Consider the following 22,328-nt stretch of genomic DNA (forward strand, 5'->3'; position numbering starts at 1 on the left):
TTCACGCAGTTACCATTTCTGTTAAAATGGATGATTCCTTAGATTGAGTTGTAAATTATATTTTTAGAGTTTTCTGTCTGTGCTGTTCTTACAGATGTCATTGTAAATGTTGAACCCTTTTCTATAACATGCAAGCTTGTTTTGAATAGAAACACCAGCAATATGGTTCATTCCTCTAAAAAAAGCAATCTAAAGCATCAGAGCCTAATGTGCAGCAACCAAATAAGATCTCTTTTTTTTTTTTTCTTCTGTGGCATAATGTTTAAACTTCGTAGATAGGTTGTGAGGGTTTCATATCAGCCTTTTCTCATTAAAGTTCATATAAAATAGATGTAATGCTCCTGTTCAATTTAGCTCCTAGTACACAGAAAAGCAGTGGTGTATCTTTATGAAATATGCTGTTATGGATGAAAACACACAAGCTATTTAAGCTAATTTATAGGACTTCATGCTAGATTATTCCTCAGTGTAATGATGCAATATGATGATGACCTCTGCATTCCACAGTAATTGGGAGAAATGGTACATTTGAATTGATTTGGATGAACTACTTTTTTTTTTTCTTCTTTTAATTAAAAGTTTGAGATGTAGAGTATATCAGAGTATAAATCACAGAATCACAGAATGTTAGGGATTGAAAGGGACCTCAAAAGATCATCTAGACCAATCCCCTTGCCCGAGCAGGATTACCTAGATCCTGTCACACAGCAATGCATCCAGGTGGGTTTTGAATGTCTCCAGAGAAGGAGACTCCACCACCTCTCTGGGGAGCCTGTTCCAGTGTTCAGTTACCCTCACTGTAAAGAAGTTTTTCCTCATATTTATGTGGAACCTCCTGTGTTCCAGCTTGCACCCATTGCCCCTTGTCCTGTCAGTGGATGTCACTGAGAAGAGCCTGGCTCCATCCTCATGACACTTGCCCTTTACATATTTATAAACATTAATGAGGTCACCCCTCAGTCTCCTCTTCTCCAAGCTAAAGAGACCCAGCTCCCTCAGCCTCTCCTCATAAGGGAGATGTTCCACTCCCTTAATCATCTTCGTGGCTCTGCACTGGATTCTCTCTAGCAGTTCCCTGTCCTTCTTGAACTGAGGGGCCCAGAACTGGACACTGTATTCCAGATGTGGCCTCAGCAGGGCAGAGTAGAGGGGGAGGAGAACCTCTCTTGACCTACTAACCACACCCCTTCTAATACAGCCCAGGATGCCATTGACCTTCTTGGCCACAAGGGCACACTGCTGGCTCATGGTCATCGTGCTGTCCACTAGGACCCCCAGGTCCTTTTCCCCTACGCTGCTCTCCAACAGGTCTGTCCCCAACTTATACTGGTACATGGGGTTGTTCTTGCCCAGATGCAGGACTCTACACTTGTCCTTGTTCTATTTCATTAAATTTCTCCCCACCCAACTCTCCAGCCTTCTGGTGTGTCAGCCACTCCTCCCAGTTTTGTGTCATCAGCGAACTTGCTGACAGTGCACTCTGTTCCCTCATCCAAGTCATTAATGAATACATTGAATAGTACTGGTCCCAGTACCGACCCTTGAGGGACTCCACTAGATACAGGCCTCCAACTGGACTCTGTCCCATTGACCACCACTCTCTGGCTTCTTTCCTTCAGCCAGTTCACAATCCACCTCACTACCTCATCATCCAGACCACACTTCCTCAGTTTAGCTGTGAGGATGCTGTGGGAGACCGTGTCAAACGCTTTACTGAAATCAAGATAGACCACATTCACTGATTTACCATTATCTGTTCACCAGGTTATGTCCTTGTAAAAGACTATCAAGTTGGTTAAGCATGACTTCCCCTTGGTGAAGCCATGTTGACTGCCCCTAATGATCCTCTTATCCTTGATATGCCTAGAGACAGCACCAAGGACAAGTTGTTCCATTACCTTTCCAGGGATGGAGGTGAGGCTGACCGGTCTATAGTTACCCGGGTCCTCCTTCTTGCCCTTTTTGAAGACTGGAGTGACATTTGCTTTCCTCCAGTCCTCAGGCACCTCTCCCGTTCCCCACAACTTAGCAAAGATGATGGAGAGTGGCCTAGCAATGACTTCCGCCAGCTCCCTCAGCACCCCCGGGTGCATCCCATCAGGGCCTGTGGATTTATGGATGTCCAGATTGCTTAATTGGTCCCTGACCCAGCCCTCATCAACCAAGACAGACTTCTCCTCTATCCTGACTTCCTCTGGGGCCTCAGGGGTCCAGGGGTCCTCAGGACAGCCTCCAGCAGTATAGATAGAGGCAAAGAAGGCATTCAGTAACTCCGCCTTCTTTTTATCCTCTGTCTCCAGGGCCCCCACCTCATTCATCAGTGGGCCTACATTGCCTCTAGTATTGGTTTTACCTGCAATGTATTTGAAGAAGCCCTTTCTGTTGTCCTTGACCTCTCTTGCAAGGTTGAATTCCAAGGAGGCCTTAGCTTTCCTAGTTGCTGCCTCCCTACATCCTCTGACAACAGACTTATATTCCTCCCAAGTGGCCAGCCCCTCCTTCCATGATCTGTACACTCTCTTCTTCCACTTGAGTTTGCCCAGCAGTTCCCTGTTTAACCATGCAGGTCTCCTGGTACCCCTTCTTGACTTCCTACCTGTTGGGATGCTCTGATCTTGAGCTCGGAAGAAGCAGTCCTTGAATGCTAACCAACTATCTTGGGCCCCCTTACCTTCTAGTACCCTGTCCCATGGGATTTCCCCTAGCAATTGCTTGAAAAGGCCAAAGTTGGCCCTCCTGAAGTCCAGGGTTGTGATTCTGCTAGATATTCTGTTCCTGCCACATGAGATCTTGAACTCCAACATCTCATGGTCACTACAACCAAGGCTGCCCTCAACCTTCACTGCTTCAACCATACCCTCCTTGTTAGTAAGAACAAGATCCAGCAACGCTCCTCTCCTAGTTGGCTCATCCACCATTTGCATCAGAAAGTTATCATCAATGCACTGGAGGAACCTCCTGGACTGGGGATGGCTGGCTGAGTAGGCCTTCCAGCAAATATCAGGGTAGTTGAAATCACCCACGACAGCCAGGGCCTGTAATTGTGAGACTGCTCTCAGCTGCCTGTAGAAGGCCTCATCACCCTCCTCATCCTGATCTGGTGGCCTGTAATAGACACCCACAACAGTATCACCCCTGCCAGCCTGCCTCTTAATTTGTACCCACAAACTCTCAACTCACTCCTGATCTGCCCCTGGATAGAACTCAGTACATTCTAGCTGCTCACTCACATAAAGAGCAACTTGTAGGAGGTCAAATGCAGGCCATTGGCTGGCAGCTTTGGGAAGTGGTTTGAGGTAGCTGGTTAGGGTAGGAGTCACTCTGCCTAGTTAGTGGACCAGTGTTGACAGTAGACTTCCAGGTCCGTTGTCCTCTGTGTGTTTTTGTAGAGCTGGAAGATATGCAAAACAAAAGCAACCATCGTTGTGCCTTTTTGTCTTTTTTTTTTTTTTTTTTTTTCTTCCAGTCGAGATCCATGTAATGCTTTGTATTCCAGAGCTACTTTGCAGGGATCACTGACCACCTGCTGCAAAGCAGGAATTGTTGTTATTGAGAGTAACAGGATTTGATGTAGCCAGAAGGTTAATAGGCTCCTCAGCTTCTTCCTGTCCTGTGGCAAAGAGCACAAGCATCAGGCTTGGCAGTGCTGCAGAGACAGTGATGGATCTCGGTTCACATTTTCAGCCTCATCAAATGCTGAGGCAGAGCAAGCAGGGTTCAAAACTTACCATCATGGAAACTTGTGTGGGTGTACATTTGATCTTGCAAGGAGGTTTTCCCTTCCAACCATCTAGCTCCCATTTTGTGAGGGGCTTGCCCTGCATCCGATGATGTTCTCTTGAGCAAGTCAGACTTTGCCCTACAAAACCACAAGCATTGCCATCTTCAGCAATACCTGGAAACTAGTAGAATATCCACAGGACCTGATGGGCGACTGGTACAGTTAAAAGGGAGCTCTTCCATGGGGCAGGACAGTCGTTTTGATGAGAAAGCAAGAGACACCTTGTGGGAGTCTTTGCACTGGCCCAGGTGTTAAGGCAGGCTTCACCCTAGAGATGAAGGCTGGTTAGAGAACATCATCATCTGCTTCATCTCACCTGACAGCTGCTTGATCCATGAATAAAGTTTGCTTCCACAGGTAGACCTTACCAGTGGGTTCCCCAGGTCCAAAAATAGTCTTTACTATGTGGGTATTGGGTGGCATCCATGCTCGTTCCCTTCTTCTGAAGACCCTCTGCCTGTCTCTCACCTGGTCTCCAGAGTAAGCACTCAGCTGCGAACGTGAGCATGCAGGCAGGCTTTTGAAATGCTAAAAAGATGAGTTTGGCCAATTATTCACCCTAAAGGGAAGGGACGAAAATCTCTAAAGACTTGTCTTTAAAATACAAACAAACAACCCCCGTCTTTTAATCAGCATTCTTTGTAGCAGTTGCAGTAATGTCTGGTTTAAATATTTGGGGAGGAATTGTATTTGAAAAAATAGTCACAGCAAAATGTTTTTTCCTGCACTTGTTTGTGTAATATTCTCTTAATCCCTTGTAAATAGGCACGACATCTTTTAAAGATATTTCCTACGAAATGTAATTACTTAGAATGGGGACCTTTAATGCAGATATTAAAAATCAGTGACTGCTTTGTGTTTTCTTTAAATCATGCTGTTTAACATTGTTTGTATTGTGTAATGCCTGTGCCGCTCTGCATTATCATAATACGCTCCGTTTTTCCTCCTGCCACGGAGCAAGACAAGTTTTCTGTCACTTGCTGACTTCTTAATATACCTCCAAAAGATTTTATAGAAAGTATATTTGGAGTTGTGTGTGAACTATAACTGCTAGTGTGGGGAAAAAAAAAAGCAAGCAAGGCAATAATGATATAGTGCCATCATAGTTACTATATCATCTGTCTACAACACCTCTCATCAGCTAATCACAGCTCTTAAAAACCCTTGATTCTGGAATCGGTTTACATTTTAAGCAAGCTTGAATTTTCTTTTAAGAAATTTTAATTTTAATGTATATTATTTGTATTTTTCAGCAAGTTTCAAAGACAATTTTATGTACACATTGAGCATTAAAATAGCTTTGTCCATTGAATTCCCAGTGCAGCTGCTGGTCTGTTTCTCTGTGCCAAGTCCATTGTTAGTTTGCTTTGTACAGAACTTCATTATGTGAATTTATGTACAATGGGATACTCTGACCCAAAATCATTCTGTAAGGTATTGTAATGCCAGTTTCAGAATCTTGGCACTTTGTATTGCTGGTAGTATCTCTGGATACAAATACTAGCATTTTCCAAAAATTTATATGCAACGCTAGTAGCTTGCAGCTCTGATTGAATGTTTTCAGCATAGCATATGAAGAAAATTGTAATATTTATGAGCACATTCAGCAGAATTTTACTTCACAAAATCTTTTCTAGTGCTGCATGGCAGATACTTGGAATATGATGGCAACTCCAAGAGTTGATGACTATATTTAGGTTAAGCAGTCTACATGTTATTTTCAGGTTCAACAGGTTGAACATTATAAACACAGCTGTCTCCCTGTCCTCATCTACAAAGCACAGTATTGAAAACGATATGGTAATTATTTAATACTGATTGTTTTATTCTTTGGGTTTAACTACTTTACTATAAATCGGACGTGCTTGATAAGTGTAAGGTGAGGGGACCCAGAGGATAAAACAGTGCCTTGAAAACATGGAAACAGATTCTTTTTCCAGCTTCAGGATTAACCTGTTTCTGGCTGTGGGCAAATCATTACCCCCGCCTCCTGTTGTGCTTGTCCCACTCATGAGATGGGAATAATGACCTTCATCTTCCTGAAGGCTTCTGTAAATCCACAGATAGAGGAGAGCTTGAAGAAGAACTAATTTAAGGGTTTTATTTAAAAACAGTTTAAAAACCCAGTGTTAAATAGTGTACAATGCTTGAAATTCGGGAGGAGCATTTCAGGAATGAATATCTAGAAATCTGGCCCCTGTCAATATCCATCGATAGCAAGCCTCAAATATAGTATGATTTTCAGCCCCCCCCCCCTTTTTTTTTTTTTTTTTGAGAATCACTCAGTAATGTCTTCACTTTTCAGTTCTCCAAAGTGAATGCTCTGCTTTCAAAGTGAGTTCCACTTGCTTTTCTCTTGGGAAGTATATAGAACAAATCCAATTTGATCAGATTTTTGGTTACTTTCATAACTATATCATGAGATAAGAATTTGATCAGCGCATGCTGGAATGGAAATCCAGGCAATGAAACATACTGATGTTATAAATGTGCACTGCAGGGACATTCTTATTCTATTGTGGTTTTTGTTCCTGTAAGAGAATTACAGTAAAAATTACTGTCTTACCTTGAGAGGGTCGTATTTCTCATGGAAAAATTAAGGGGGACTTCTTCCATGACTGTTCTTACCATGGCCGGTAGCAAGAATCACATTATATCGAAGTTTCATTCCACTTTAACGGACTTTAGAAAGTTTGATAGGAACTAACTTTGAATTCTTCAAAGCATTCTTGGAGATACTAAAGTACTAAAGTCAACGAAGCATCCATCCACATGAGGCGTTATCCTTTCATTTTGGCATTTGGGATGCTATTTTAATGGGCAATAACAAAATGCCCTGGATCTCTGTATGTTTCACTTTAAATTGCATGCTGCACCCAAGAGAACATGTTCAGTTCTATTTACTTTCCTGTTTATCTATATGAAATTTGTATGAGTCCTGGCTCAGTTTGTCTGAGAAGAGAACTGTTACAAAATGTACAGAGTTCGAGTTTCTGGCAAAGGACTTTGGAAGAAGATACTGTACCACCTGCTTGCACTTGATACTGCTCTAGAGTATCTGCATTTCTTTTGAAAATTTATCTGCTAAATACTTTTATTTTTTAGAGAAATGGTAATACCTCATATTCTTTGTTAAAAATCAGCCAAGATGTACGTGCCAATGGGCTGATCAGTGGAGGTCCTTCCATTAGTTTCGTTTGGGTTTGGATTGGGCTCTGTAGTTATAAATTTCGTGATTATGTAATTTAAAGAGAAAATTGCTAAACATGTTGCAGAACATCCTGGGAAGTTCTGGGAACTTGTTTGGATGTCAGAGATATTCGAGACTCCTTCTGCTGTGTTTCAAGCTTATCCAAGTGCACACCATCATTTAAATCACCTCCCTGTTCGAATTCCTATTTTTTTTCCTAATTCTTTTTTTCTTTAATTAATTTTTATTGGTATAAAGCTTTTGCCACAGCTTGTGGCTGAGAGAAAAGAAATTCTGTTTCTGGGATACGGGTATGTATTTGCTGCCATTCTGTAGCTGAAGACTTGCAGGGGATAAGAAGCCAGGAAGGAACCTTCCTTCTTACCACTTCTTCTCCTTTTTCTGCTAAGCCGCTATATCACCATCAGTCCCCAGTCGGTACCTTGCTTCATCTAACTGGTAACATCCCTAGTGCTATTATCAAGGCACATTTCATTCCTTGCTTGTTTCCTGGCCAGGAGGCGAATGAGCGCTGAGGGAATAGCATGGGTTGCCTCACACCCCAAGCATGAACATTACATGACGAAGCCTAGCCTGAGCCTCCTGCTGTGGCAGCTCCGGGCCAATTCTCTCAAGCAGCTGTGCTTGGGTGTTTTGCCTTTCCTGCTCTTTTTGCAGTGGCCAGCCTATGAAATAGCTGCTTAATTCACACAAACATCTTTAAAATGTGACATTAATCAAAGTGGTTTAAAGAAACCCAGCCCAGTTCCATTATTTATTGATGTCCACAGCTGCCACTGTTTCAGGCACACAACTTTGTGCTTAGCTTCATAGGCAGTTAATTCCTTTTCCTAAGAAAAAGTTATCTTTTTTTTTTTTATACTAATAGCATAACACACTTCCCTAGCGTATGCTTATCCAAGCTAGTTGTTTGTCCTTGTTAGGCTTTAGGAGGTAATGTTGACTTCTTGGTAAACCATCTCTCTCTCTTTTTTTTTTTTCTGCCAGCAGTTTCATATTGTTATATTTATTTCCAATGACTGTCATCAAGATTGTCTTAATTGAAAAAAACAGTCGCTGTAACTTTAGCAGCTGTTCTTCTACAGTATAAAATCATGGTAATTGTGTTCATTCAATGCAAGGTCGCTGTAATGGAAAGTAAATGGTCTCCGTTAATAGGTGATATTCTCCCTGCTACAGTATCTTGTTGCTCTTGAGCTGGAATATGAGGTGTGCTATTTAGTGTGTGAAACAAAAGGCAAAAAAACCACTTTTGAGTTCTTATTTGACTTCTCCCTATAACTTTTTTCTGAAACTGCATATCTTATCTTTGACTTTCTGTCTAGTTGACCAATTGCATTTGTGACTTAATTGTCAAGTTAATGGAATAAGCTTGTTTGTATAGCACTCAGGCAGACTCTGGGTGATTTATAGAAACATGAAATAAAAAATATTTTCCCATCACTACAATATGTACCCATTAAGGGAGGCTTTCAGATGTGTACGTCTTCTTCACTTTCAGAACTTTTTGTGGTTTACCAGTTAAAAACTGTCATTTCCATTTGATCTTAGATCTTAAATTGGCATCTACTAGATAATATGTTCTGCCTGTCCTTTTGCCTTGACATTTCCACGTATTAATTCCAAATATGTGTGTACATATAAGTAGGGTAGGTATTACCTGTGTATACGTAGAGTATAATACATGTGCATTACCTGTGACCTCAGCTGAGGTGTTGTTATTGGTATTCAGCTGGCAGTTTTTGGCATGTACACATGAGGAAGTAACACTTTGGGGAAAACCAAAAGGTAACACTACCATGCTTTGCTCATGGTCGTATGGAAGTGTGAGGTGTGTGCTGGTGGGTGTATTTGCATGACGGAGGCAAGCTGTCATGACAAGGAAATGTAAGGGTATAGTTTCTAACAAGAGTTATTGTGCTTACTGGCTTATGGTCTAGTCGTCTTAATAGATTTTGGTAAGTGATGAGCAATGATGTAATTCAACTAGCATTTTTTAAACTATCAGATTTATTTTGAAGACTTCCGTTTGTTTTATGGAAGTTTTTGCACCTACTATATTGACTAAAATTTGAAGTCTTGATGGCTGCTAATCTTAGATGCATATTTTTACCTTCACCTCAAGTGAATCTAAGTTTCTGGAAATTATATGTCTAGAGATTCTCTCTGTTCTGAGGCACATGATTCCCCTTTCCCAGCTGTTGCTGTTTATGGAAGAGGTTTCATTCTTCCTGCAGAGGTATTGCCTCTGGCACTCTCTGTATGCGGCTCCACTTTTGGTGGTGATCGTTGTGGCTTTCAGCAGCTTCCTGACTATTCCCACTGTTTGAGTTTCTGATACAGACAGAATTACAGCTGGCTGCCACCTTCTTTTCTTTGGGGAAAGTTTAGAAAATTTTCTTGAGAAGTTACAAGTAGTTATTTATAGATATCTTCAGTTGAGTGTAATGAGGGGCAGATGTTCATTTCTCTTTAAGAGATTCTTCTATTTCATTTACGTAGTGGTTTCTCAAGCCAACACAACAATTTCAAACAGCTGAATATGTTCGGATTTGCTGGCTATACCTGCTAGCAGTTAGAGACAGAGCAATATGCAGTGGTGTTTGAGGTAAACAGGAGTTCAAAGAGAGGTTCATGAAATTTTAAATACTGATGAAGACTTGCAGCAAAAATCTATGGATCTTGTAACTAGGGAATTGGTTCTTCAGTTTTAGCTAGAAGAGCATCCTAGTACTGGTTTGTTTTTTTTCCTTCTTTGACAGCTCTTGAACGTACCTTGCATCAATTTCTTTGACTTTTATTCGGCAGTTTATAATAAGAGAATTTGAGGGTTGGAAAAGTTGCTATGTTTTATTTGTTCTTTTTTTTTTTCTTTTTTTTTCTTAACAACTCAGAACATTCTGGTGTATTAAAAAAAAAAGCGGGGGCCAGCTGTCCCTCCTGAAGTTGTGCCATCTGTATCATCTTTCTGGCTGGGACTTCTGTCCTCTTTTTCCTGTCCAGGCAAATCCTCTGTAGAGAAAGAAATATGTCTTTGTGCCTTGGAAGCAAACCACATCGAACAGAGGATCTGATAGATAGCCCTCTGCTTCTTAATGCCTTTCTCTCTTTTCTGTGATTCTTCATATTTTAAGAAACAGTGATTTTTTTTTTTTTTTGTATTTTTTTTTAAGCTGGAAGTTTCCTGCTTCCTAACAGTTTCTCAGTTGAAAGCTTGAGCAATGCTTAACAGAACATGAAGCAGAGCTGTTTCAGTTCTCCCCTTGCCAAGACAGAAGAATGTAAATTAAACTGAAAATGCAGTTTCTATTTTATATAATCATATATATCTCTATGAAAAAGATTGTCTAAGGATTTTGTGCCACACTGCAGTGAAAAGATGCTATAAATAATTTTCCTATGACTTGGTAACAACTTTGTATCTGAAAAATTTTTCTTTGTTTTCTTGTCATTTTGGTGGAAACTTCGGAAATTATTCCAGACTTTTCTTTTTTTTTTTTTCCAAGCCTTCTAATCATTTCCTTGTACTTGATCAATAACTTCAGATTGTCGAGGCTGCAGGTCAGGAAATCTTCCCTTCCCAAGACAGTACTTAGAAAAGAATTATTTAAATTTCTGAACAGGTACTAAATTCTTTTGAAGTTTTCTTTTTTCAGAAATAGATATAATAGGTTAATGAATAGATAATATAGGCATATTAAGCATCTCTATTAAGAAGTAAGCAAGTATTTGGCAGTGTCAGAAATCGTAGAACTAAACATTTGAGGCTACTGAAGAAATGTCTGTATTCTACTGTTGATTTCTCCAAGAAAAAAATTGTTGTACAGCGGTAAATAATCTGTATCATCAAAGACGTCCCATTCCTGCCAGGCTCTGGGTGCCCTTCATTTCCTTTTGAAGCCAAAAGGGATTCAATATGTTGCATCTCAGGCCGTGCTGAATACTAATGTCTTGATAACTGGTAGATCATTAGTATTTATTTGTAAAATGGAAGCAAAATTAGTTTTGACCTCTGGAGCTAAGTCAAAAGGTTAATCCATGTCCATTTCCAATTTGGTGCTTTAATTGCTCCCTGTCCTAATTGCATGTAGGACAGTAGTGTCTGTTCATTTCAGAGGTAAATCAAACTGTAGGTGATGCTTTGCATTCATAATTTTCTTCTGTTTGTTTTACTTACAAGTGAATTCTAAATCACTGAATGTGTCGTCTTGGGTTCTGTTTAAAAAAAAAAATCAGTATTTCTAATTTTTTTTTCCAAATCAATGCATGCATTCTGCCTAAAACTAGTGGGATGTGATATGCTTTATGATACACAGAGGGTAAAAATAAGTTTATGCATTTTTCTGTTACTTAAGCATTAGTATTCTTGACAGCTCTTGAATAGGGGGGAAAAAATACCAGCATGAAATTAATAACTGTTTTTGTTTCTGTTATAGCTACACTGTACACATCCTGCATTTTGTTGGGTATATTCCTCAACAGCAGCGTACCAATATTCTTTGAGCTCTTTGTGGAGACAGTCTACCCTGTTCCAGAAGGAATTACCTGTGGAGTTGTCACCTTTTTGAGTAATGTGTTTATGGGAGTGCTTTTGTTTTTCCTCACATTTTACCATACAGGTAAGAAATATAAGCTACTTTGACAACATAATTCTCTGTGAAGGCATACCCTTGTCAGTAAAGGGAGGATTTGTATGTATTCCTGTTAATAATCAGATGTTTGAATCCTCCTATGTAGCAGCAAGGGAGAAGAACTTTAATTGTTCTTTTCTGTATGCATGCTAATAAAAATGAAATGCTTTAGGGCAAGATGGATATAGTCCTATTCCACTTAGAATTTGCTGTAGCCACAAACCATCAAGATACACACAGTCGTCATATTTTTATAAAGGCCTGGATAATGTTACCATTGATAAAGTTTGTATCTGTGGGTGTTCAAAACCACAATAAAGCTAATCCAATCTCATGCTTCGGGGTATAACTGTATTGCCCAGGAGGGGCAGAGCAGAAATGCCCTGTTTGTGGTCAGCTCCGTTCCCTGGGTTGGATGTACCATTGCAGGGGAGTGAGCATCTCTTGACCACTGCTCAAAGATGAAATATTCACTCCTTTAGATAATCCAGTGCCCCAGTCAGGCACAGAAGTGTTTTGCTTGGTATTTTCATCAACTTCTTCAGACTTTCTCATTTCTCGAGTGTTATTTGATTCCTCATAACTTGTAATCGTAACTTTCAACTTGCTATTTAGTAGACTGTAATATATGTTATTACTCTAAGCTGTAAAATAAGAACCATCTTGCTTTCAAAGGGAAGTCGTCTTTATTAATGGTTTTCAAAGATGCAGATTTTTGGTTTGCATTTTGTTGTTGTGGTAAATGTTTGCTTCATGATGCAAAATCTGTAAAGCAGTATTTTGCTTTGAAAGCATTAGAAATTGCATACTTTTGTATATTATCATGAGTGCATGTACTTCTTAAGATGGTGTGTCTTATAACCAAGAGGAGAGTGACAAATTTCAGATTGAATTGTGCTTGAAATTATGAAGGTTACAGCCTGGGGCAAATTTTGAGTGTGGTTTGTGTGTCTTTCTGCCAGGGAATTGCAAGCAGGTTGACAGCTCTGTTCCTAATTGTGGTCTGTGAACACAAACTGAGAGAAATGAAATTTTTTTTTTTTTTTTGGATACTGACATTGAACTGCATCATTGTAAAATCTGAATTCTGTCCCTGCTAGCCTCAGGTGCCGTGATATTTAGTCTTAACATTTTAAAGAATGCTTTTATGATTAATACTAATTGGTGTGAACTCTGTTCACATATACTGTTATTTCCAACATGTACACCTGAGCTGAAAAGATTACACAGAATATTCTGAGAATTTTTTCAACATTTTTCAGAGTAACAATCCAGTGTTCAGAATTATTAATAATTGAGGAAGGGGATACAGTGTCTCACTTCTGACTGAAGAATTATGATAAAGTGAACTCGTTCCCTCATAAATAGGATATTTGGGGCCATTTTTTGTCTCTAGTATTTCTTTCCCTAGCGGGTATCAGTAAATGTAGGTAAGTATAAACCTGAAATTAGTATATCCATACACTTGGAATATTTTCCCTATTTTTTCAAAGGAAAAAAAAAAATTAAAAAGTAATTTGTGCTTAGGACAATCCATTCTCTGTGATGCAGTTTTACAAATGATCCAAAGTACAAGAGCGCATGTGGTCACTGGGAGGGGGGTCAATGCCAGTGGGTCCTATTTGCTCCTTTGATAAAAAATCCTTTAGGTGGTAGATAACGATCTTAAACATTTGTCTTTCATTTGATTCAAATACATGCTCTAATGGCATTTAAGAAGCTTACAGATAAACCAGAACTCAGTCAAATTCATCTTGTTCCCTCAGTCTTGCTTTTTAGGCCAAATAATCTTTCAGTAGTTTTAATTCAGGTTTCGCTCTTTTTCCCCTCGTACTCTGATATTGCAAAGGCTGTGAAAGAGCCAAGCCCTGGAAACTTCCCAGTGCATTGAAGATTTTGGTCCAGCTCACACAGTGGAGATGTAAACCTTTCTAAAACTCAGCCTAGCTGAGCTAGCGCTGTGCCCTGAGACCCAAAGCCGCAGCCTCTGGTTGTGGTTTCCTTCACCTTTTCTGCAGGGACTTCCAAGGGAAAAACAAAAGCAAATCGACCTTTAGCTTCCCGTGATTGATGTGTTAGCGTGCATCACAAATTCGGGATTACAAAACACATGAAGGATTCACAAGTTAAATTTGGTCTTTTAGGATGTTGGGGATAAAGTCTGTTTAATCCAATTAAGCAAGAGTAGTGTTTTATAAAGAAAATAATAGAAAAGCGTTTACCTATTGACTTCTGGCATCACATAACGTGGTCTTCTCCAAGCCTAGGAAAATTTTACTAAGGTTTTAATAAGATTACTTATTAAAACCTAAACCCTCTAAACAAATCTGTAAGGGGTTTTTGGTGGATGAGGGAGGGTGTGTTGAAGGTTACTGGTTTTGGAATGTTGATTTTTTAGGCTTTTGTCCTTTGCATTGTGTAATATAAATTGTGCTTTTTTTTAGCAGTATAAATTACAGATTTCAGAAAGTAACAGCGCTGAAGTCTTGATTTTGATTAACTCAGACCTTGAGGGAGTGTTTAGATTCTGTAAAAATAAATAAATAATGCTAATAAAGGAAACAAAAAAAAAGAAAGAAAATACCATCTCCGGTAAAATTAATGTTTCTTCAGTAAATTGACAGATGTACAAAAAAGGAAATTGTGGTGCACTTGTTAAAAAAAAAAAATTGAACAAGACTGCTAATTAATAGTCAAATATCAGACGATAGGATTTCTTGAATGTGGAACACAGGCTTTTAAGAGCAGTACATTATGTCTAACAGCTAAACAGAGGCTTCTGAGGAGCCATTTGTGCAGCTAGTTTTAAATTGGATTGATTGTACTACTCGCAAGTTTCTTCTGAGGAATTGGTTTTCCCTCCTCAAACCATGTAGCGGGTTTGACTGAAAATCAAATCCTACTTCTTACGCTTCTAATTTGTTTTAGTTTTCAATCCATAGAAGTCAAAGAACTAATGAGTAGAGTCTTCAGAAGTGGTTTATCCTCTATTAGCAATGATAGATCTTTTTTTTTTTCCCCCCCTTACGTTTTCTCCATTGACAGGTTGAATAAGGAGGATTCACATTAGCTGGAGGCATTGGTTATATATATATATTTTTATATATATATATATAAAAAACTTTGTATATACATAAAGCATCTGTGGAGAGATCTCATAGACCATGTTAACCATCTATCGATCAAGAGCTGTCAGGATTTTGGTTCAGAACACAGCAATTTCCTTCAGACCCGCCATCAATCAAAGTTTTGGTCTCTTTAAACACAGAACATGTTTGATAACTCTGAGGTTGGGTCTGTTTTCTGCTTTACAGAGTTCTCCTGGTTCAACTGGTGCCTGCCAGGATCATGCCTGCTCAGCCTGCTCCTCATCCTCTGCTTCCGCGAGTCCTACGACAGACTCTATCTCGATGTCGTCGTCTCTGTGTGATAACGCCGGACTGGTCAGGGGTTGGAAGAGACTGGAAGTCAGCTTTGCAGTCTGCACATCTGCCTGGATTTGCACGGCTGAACAGCAAAAAAACAAAGAAATTACAAGACTTTATTGTGACTGTATTAGAGAGGGTGAGGGACAGGCTGTTCTTATGTTCAAGACCACCTTGATTTGCGATGAATGTGGAACTTCAGTGGTGATAATGATGCCGAAATGCACAAAGAGGATATATCTGATGTACAGGTCCCGGTGCCAGAGCTGGGGCTCTCTGTTTAAAAGGCTGTTGATGTAGCGGTGAGGTGTACAGTTATGTGTGCGTGTGTGTGTGCGTGTGCTGACTCACGGTTATACGCACCGGGGTACCAGTAATCTTCGGAGTCTTCTATCAGAATAGAAATAGTGAATAATCTTAACAAAAAGAAAAGAAAAAAAAAAGAAAAAAGGAAAAAAAAATCTTTTTTTTTAAAGATCTCTCTTTTAAAATCGCTAGTGATTTATATAATGAATGTCAATTAAACAGTTAAGCTAAAACGATTTGGTGCTTGTACACTACATTTACATTCTAATAAAGTGATTTCTGATATAAGGCATTGGTACCAGGGTTTTTAGCCATACTAGTTATACCAAACAACCCTTGCAGTGTTGTTAGAGGTGTTTGTTATCACCCTGGAGCACAGGTAAACGATAGCTTTAGCTGCCACTGAAACCCAACTTCCACCCGCAGTCGCCTCTGAAATACCACCATGGTTCTGTATCTCCTGAATACAGAGCACCTGTGGTATCTCAGAAGTTTACTGGAGGGTCACTCTTGGTAAATGTTGCTGTTTTAAAGGCCACCACTGTGTCCCCTTTTCATCCCCTGTCTCCAGTACTGCCTTTTTTACTGTGAAGACCTGTTCATGCCACTGAATACTGTGGGTGTGGATGTCCGAGTCCCACTAGTTCTCTTCTGACACTCTAACGTGTGTGTGATTTTTAGGATTAGTTTACCATTGAGGGTGCCTAAATAACGTTGCTTGTTAACCCAAGTCTTTAAAATCACTGTTTCCTAAAATAAAATCTTTCTAGTTAATGAGGTGCCCTGATGGCAAAATGACAATGAGTTTCACAGTGAGAAATAACTCATGAGTTTTGGCATAATATGAGAAATATAATGCCAGCTCTTTTTATCAGTACTAATCTGTGGTCATTCTGGCCCTGACTTGAACATAAATATTAAAGACACTTTGAATAGTTTTTTAACTCGATTTTAAACCTGCTAATGATTTCTTAATTATATTCTTAGATTTCAGTTCAACATCATTTACAGTATTTCCACGTGTGTGTTCTGTGCTTTTAGGGGTGTGTGTTTGTGTGTGTGTGTGCGCGTGCATATTTATATCTATGTATACACAAATAAAACTTATATATATATATATTATATATAAGTTATATAAGGGTATGTGTTTACATAGGTTTATTTTAAGTGATCGTGTCTCTGGGTGGTGGTGTGCCACTGTTTGTGACTAAATCCGTCACTGCTGTGAATGGAAACACAGACGTAGGCTGTCTGCGACATGATTTTTTTTCAGGGGGTGAATGATTTCCCACCGTAGCAATTTTATCGCGGGGGGTGCGTGCAGGTGTTGGAGGAGGCTGGTGTGCAGGGTCCTGCGTCCGTAGAAGTCTGAACCAAAGGCCCTTTGCTCCTGTGCAGGGCTCTTCTCTGCCACCCTGGGGTGACACCGACACTGTAAACCCTGAATAAACCCTGAACTGAGCGCTGCCTTTCAGCCATGGATCCGTTCATTCTGTCTGCTCTCCTTTGGCAGAGGGAATATGCCACTAATACCTTCGGCTCGGGAGTGTATCTGTGCAGGACGATGAAAGAAGCTGTTCCTTGCTTTTATGTTTTCAGAGCAATGGGTATATTTACTGTAGTAACAGAAAATTGACTTAGCTCATTGCCTATATCAGCTACTAAATGATCTTTTCTGTATTGAAGCAGGCTCTTTGGAGATGATGGAGCTAACCTACACTGGGATAACTAAATCAATCTAACCAGTGCATGTGGAACCGCTGACATCATCCTCCTACCGTTTTTCAGATGAATGGTATTAACTGTCCAACTTCTTTTTACTATGTTTTAGTGTCTGGAATAGTTTCAGTATCCAGTAGCTGCTGCTACCTATTGTCTTCTGAAACCAAGGATCGCTTGCCAAGAATCTGATTGGCGTTGCATTGTCATGGCAGAATTGCAAGCTCAGATGGCCCTTCAGAGCTCTGTTTCTGCAATTTACTGTAGCTATATTAAGATTAAAATTGCACAGTTCAGGCACTGTCCCGAGTGACAGAGATTTCTAATCTTTCCACCGTCCTGACTATTTTAAGACGGAGAGGCAGTTCAGGCAGTATTCAGACTATAACCTATTCTGCTGCTGTTCCAGAAAGCATCGAACAATTTGAAATATTTGTCCTTGCTGCCAGCTGCAGACTCTCCCTACAGTCAGGGGAGAAGAGTGAACATCTTGTTTTAAACCCCATTGATTGTTTTTCTGAGTCAGTGTGAATTGCTCACTGCTCTCCTGAACTTTGATGCTTTGGTAGAAGTTTCTGTGTCTGTCTTGGGCACTGTAGTGTGTGGTCTTAATTACAGCCCTCGATGCCTCTGCACCAAAATAGAGATGTTACCCCAAGCGGAGGGGCACGGTGGGGCTCTGCTGGACACCTGCGCTGGGGTTGCAGGCACCGTTCTGCAGTTGGGGCTCAACCAGAGTTCCCAGCAAGTCTGATGGAAACCTGCCTGAGTGAAAACCAAAGGATGGCTCCCAAATTACTCGAAGTTGTGCAGGAGGCTGCTGCGTTCCACACACACCATGTTCAGGCTTTAGGATTTTATTAGATGAGCAAGTCTGGCTCGGGATGGAGGCGGGCGTTGCAAATGTGCTTGCTGAGACCTCTGCAAAATATTTTATCCTCTGTGCCCAGCAGCAGCATCCTTCTCTGGAGGAGCGGTCCATTTCGTGGCAGCAACCCAACTGAACCTGTGGGAATATTTTTTGGATGTGGGGTATCGCTAGGTCCACCTTTGGATTTACCGAGGGTCCGAGCTGTCAGGATAACTGTACTTTATTGGAGTTTGAGACCGCAGGGAGAGCTCTAAGCAATGCTGATACAATTAGCAGTAGTGCAAACAGGCTCAAAACAGTCAATATTTCTCTATTATTAAAGTTCTAAGTGTCTCTCTAACTTCTGAGTCAGCAACAACGGGGTTTTGTATCTAAATGAGGCATTACCTTGCACTGCCACAGAGTAGCTGACGTTGGCTGCTGCTTGGCCTTTGACTTGCAAGCAGAGCAAGGTGCCCTAGGAAGTTATATTTCCTTCTTTTTATGGCCCATAAGTTCATGGCCCTGGAGAACATTTTTTTTTTTCCCAGAAGTGCAGAGCCCCCTAAAATACAAATAATTGTGCTGTTTTATATTGAAAATGCGAGGAAGGATGCTCTGTAGTGATGGCTCTCTCTTTAATAGTTCTTCATTTTATGTATGGGCTGCTCCTCAGGCTTCTGCCTGGTTCGGAAGGCTTTCTTCTTGCACGCTGTGGAGCTGTGCTAGCTTTCATGCTGCTGACGAGGAAGCTCAGCGTTAGTATACGTAGGCTCCACTTACAGCACTGTTTACTGTCTCTCTTCACTGCATTAATTCCCTTTTGATTCCTTTGCCTTCCCATGTGGCTGCCTGCTCCCCTGAGCTGGACTCCATGCAGGAGATATGGAGAAGAGCTTCTGCGCTCCCAAGCCAGTTTAGAGGGATGGGTTGGCCAACCATCTACTTAATATGCATAAAAATATTGGGGTTTTTAGAAAATCATGCAAGCTGGAAGAAAGTGGAGACCCAAAGGATTTTGCACGTATGTGAGCAGATAGTCTGTTGTGAGCAGATAATCTGTTATGAGCAGACTATAATTTGCCTGAAACTTAGAATTTTAGCTCCCACACGTGTAGAGGCCAAGCTGCTAGGCACTGTGCATGTTAGGTGTTCAGGTTCACAGCATCACGGAGTTATTCTCAACCATCTGACAGAGCTGAAATAAATGGGAATGGGTCGTCTTTAATCTTGGAGAGGGTTCGAAAAGCCCAGTCTGCATCCATGTTTGCACCAGTAACTCCAGGGATTGCCAGGCTGATGGATTCAGTAAGGGGAGGGGGAGTTTCCGGAGGATATTTCAACACTGAAATATTGCGTTGGGTTCATGAAATCTGTATGAAATCTGAAGTTTTGTGATGACAGGGATGTTAATGCCTGGCTTGCAATACAGTAAACTTAGCAAGTGACGCGTAGTCTTGCACTGTAATGTAAACAAGCTGAACTGATTGATATGCATATATTGGCTGTTACTAGGATGGGAAGCACTATTTAATTGTGAGGATTGGCTGAAATATGAATGGGAATTACACAGTTTGCACAGTGGAGATAACTGTCCTACAATGCTATGACAGCAGGGTTTTAATTTTTCATCTTCATTTCTTCTATTGGGTCACTTGCAAATACTAATAATTATTGATGACGAAGGCTTTTTTATGTTTCATTAGGTTTTTTGGGGTTTTCTGTTAGACTAAGTTTGGATCATTGTAATCATTTGGCAAGACAACTGCTATGCTTGTATGAAAACATATGTTACAGTTCGGTATCGATTTGGTATTTGATGTTGGTGCCACCGTTCTCAGCGTGTTGAAGCGCCAGGCTTGGGGAGCAGGGATGTGGTGTGTGCGAGGAGGCAGCGGTGCTCAGGGATCCACGGTTGCACGAGGGTAAATGCTGACCCCAGCAAAATGAATGAGAACTTCATCAGCTTCCGTGGGTCTGGGATGTGGGTCCCAGCATCGGGGCTGGGAGGAGGAAGGGAGCATGTGTAGGGGGGAAAAGCCTCGTCGTGGTTGCTGGCTCCCATCCGATGGAGAGATGGCCTCCAGGCTTACTGCTTTGGGTGAGAGAGATCACGAGTATCGACACAGGCTTCACTCGTTTCCCCGCAGCCGTTACTGCTGCGAGGTGGGTTGTAGGTGGCACAGGAATATCTGCCTTGCTTCCTCCAGGAGCATCATTCCAGGCAGCAGCCCTGGGAAAGTCAGAAGATGATGTCAATCTGTTTATGGTTTTTGCAGTTTGTGTTTCAAGACAGATGAAACTAATAAATAGAGGAAGAAATGTAACTTGGTCCAAAGTTTTGACAAGCAAAAGCAAATATTTGCACAGATGTGCTGGCTCCTGCCTTTTACTTGGGATTGCAAAGTGCTTGGAGTGATTGGTGCCCTCCCGGAGCGTGGACCCGCTCCCACAGCCCCAGCCCTTGTCCTGCTGCTGCTGAACCCCAGCAGTGCTGCAGGGAGCTCCAGGCCCAGGCCGGGGGCGGCGATCAGGGCGGAGGGGAGGGGGAGCGCTGCAGCCAGGGTGCCCAGAAGGTGCGATGCCAGTGGGCGCTTGGGTTATTTGTGCAGGAGGGATGTCTCTATGGCCCAATTTTAGCAGGATCTCATTTTTTACTTCCTCAAGGATGAGGTTCTGACCTTTGTTTTATCTTTGTGCCGCTGTTTGTGCCACAGAAACAGCTGTGGCTTGGCACATGGCGTAGAGGCACTGGTTTTCCAAGGTGCTGAGAGAAGGCAGGTGGGACTCGGTCTCTGCAGTAACAGCTTTTCCTTCCACGGTCTCTCTCCCCTCTAGCTTCCCCCATGCGATTTCTCTGCTTGTTAGATCTGGACAGATTCGTTGCGCTCGCTTTGTTTCCCTACATGAGGAAAATACCATGAGCAAATCCTTTTTTTTCTTTATGGGGAGCTTTTCCCTTTAGGCTCAGGCCATTTCTCCAACCTTTGTCTGTTTGTAAAAGCCAGAAAAGCCCCAAACGTCATGTTTTCCTTCGCAGAGGGGATGTGCAGGTTTGTGTGATGCTGGGATGGGCAGCGAGGGCCTGGGCGCTGCCCTTGATCTGTTACAGAGCTGCTCGGGGGCTTGGGGAAGGGGTGCTCGTGCATGGGGTCCCTCGTTCTCCCCACCTGTAAGAGGGGAGGGGGACACCCCAGGTACCTCCCCACGCAGGGGCGTGCTGTGGTGGGGGCTGGGAAGTGCTTTGGGATCCTAGGGTGACCCCACGCTGCTCCCCACCAGGACAACAGTGTATTTTCCAGATATATTTTCTCTGTCTCTATGGTATTTACTAGGTTAAAATCTCCTTTTTCTCTACTAAGTTTAATGTCTTCCACTGTGCATTTTAGAAACAAGTACTTGATAAGGTGGAAAAAACAGCTTTTAATCATGTGGCACACCTACGGCTGGGGTTTTTTGAACTGTATGAACATACGGAGGAAGAAGAGGGTTTTACGTGTTGGAGGGCATCTTTGTGAACTATCCTTGACCTGAAAGACTGTTCAGTTTTACTGGAGTTTGTATGCATTTACTTTTGTAATTTTTTAAATTATTTGATAGAATTTTATTTTAGGGCAAATTCTACTTTTTTGTATGCAATATTCTGATGTGATGTATCTTCATTTTTAAGAAAATAATGTTGAAACCACTATTATACTTGTCAATGTAACACATCCACTGTGTCATTTCTTTTTAAAACTGGAATCTGACCATGAAGTGCGTGTTACTTTACGTACTGGTTGTTGCACATTAAAGAGGTTACTCAGATGTGCTGCCATCACTGTTCATTAATTCCAGAAAAATACGGGGGAATAGTTTATTTCTGCTGTACTATTGCTGACAAACACTGCAGATACTACTACGAAATGGGGTCTAAATGAATGTAGCCTCACCCAAAGTCCAACTCAGCCAACAGAAAAATTGCCATCGCTTTCAGTGGGGTTTTAGGGTGGGGGTCTGGCACTGCTGTTGGACCGAGGGTCCCTGCAGACCGAGGGTGACTGGGGCAGAGGGGCCCCCGGCAAGCGGGGACCGGGGGAGGGGAAGGCGCTGGTGGCAGTGGCAGCCCCCGTGCCCCACGACACCGTCCTGACTCCATATCCCACTCATCTGGGGTCACGGCTCGGGGTGCTGCAAGCGGGTGGATTTTGCTGGTTCCTATTGTTACATCTCTGTTGGTGCCGTTGGAAAGGAGACCCTTCGTAATAACCTTCCTTGTGTTTATTCTGACTTATAATTGAAACGGGCCCAACCCGGGATCTCTTGATCCGTGTTTATTTTCTAGGACCAGCTCTTCAGTAACGCCCTGACTACTTACCAGGGTAAGTTAAAAATAGCCTTGCATCCTAGTAGTGCTGGGAAGAAA

General features: G+C 41.5%; 1 protein-coding gene across 1 annotated transcript in view; it reads left to right on the forward strand.

Annotated features, from left to right (window-relative positions):
• SLC49A4 (solute carrier family 49 member 4) overlaps positions 1 to 21,730 on the forward strand; it is a 72,772-nt gene extending 51,042 nt beyond the window's left edge. Inside the window, exons 8-9 of the mRNA XM_068407937.1 lie at positions 11,429 to 11,611; positions 14,938 to 21,730. Of these exons, the coding sequence (XP_068264038.1) occupies positions 11,429 to 11,611; positions 14,938 to 15,053 (299 nt within the window). The 3' untranslated portion in view covers positions 15,054 to 21,730. The remainder of the gene's footprint in view (positions 1 to 11,428; positions 11,612 to 14,937) is intronic.
• Positions 21,731 to 22,328: the final 598 nt, after the last annotated feature.

The sequence above is a fragment of the Nyctibius grandis genome, chromosome 9 (genome assembly GCF_013368605.1).
Source record: "Nyctibius grandis isolate bNycGra1 chromosome 9, bNycGra1.pri, whole genome shotgun sequence".
In the NCBI taxonomy this organism is placed as follows: Eukaryota; Metazoa; Chordata; class Aves; order Nyctibiiformes; family Nyctibiidae; genus Nyctibius; species Nyctibius grandis.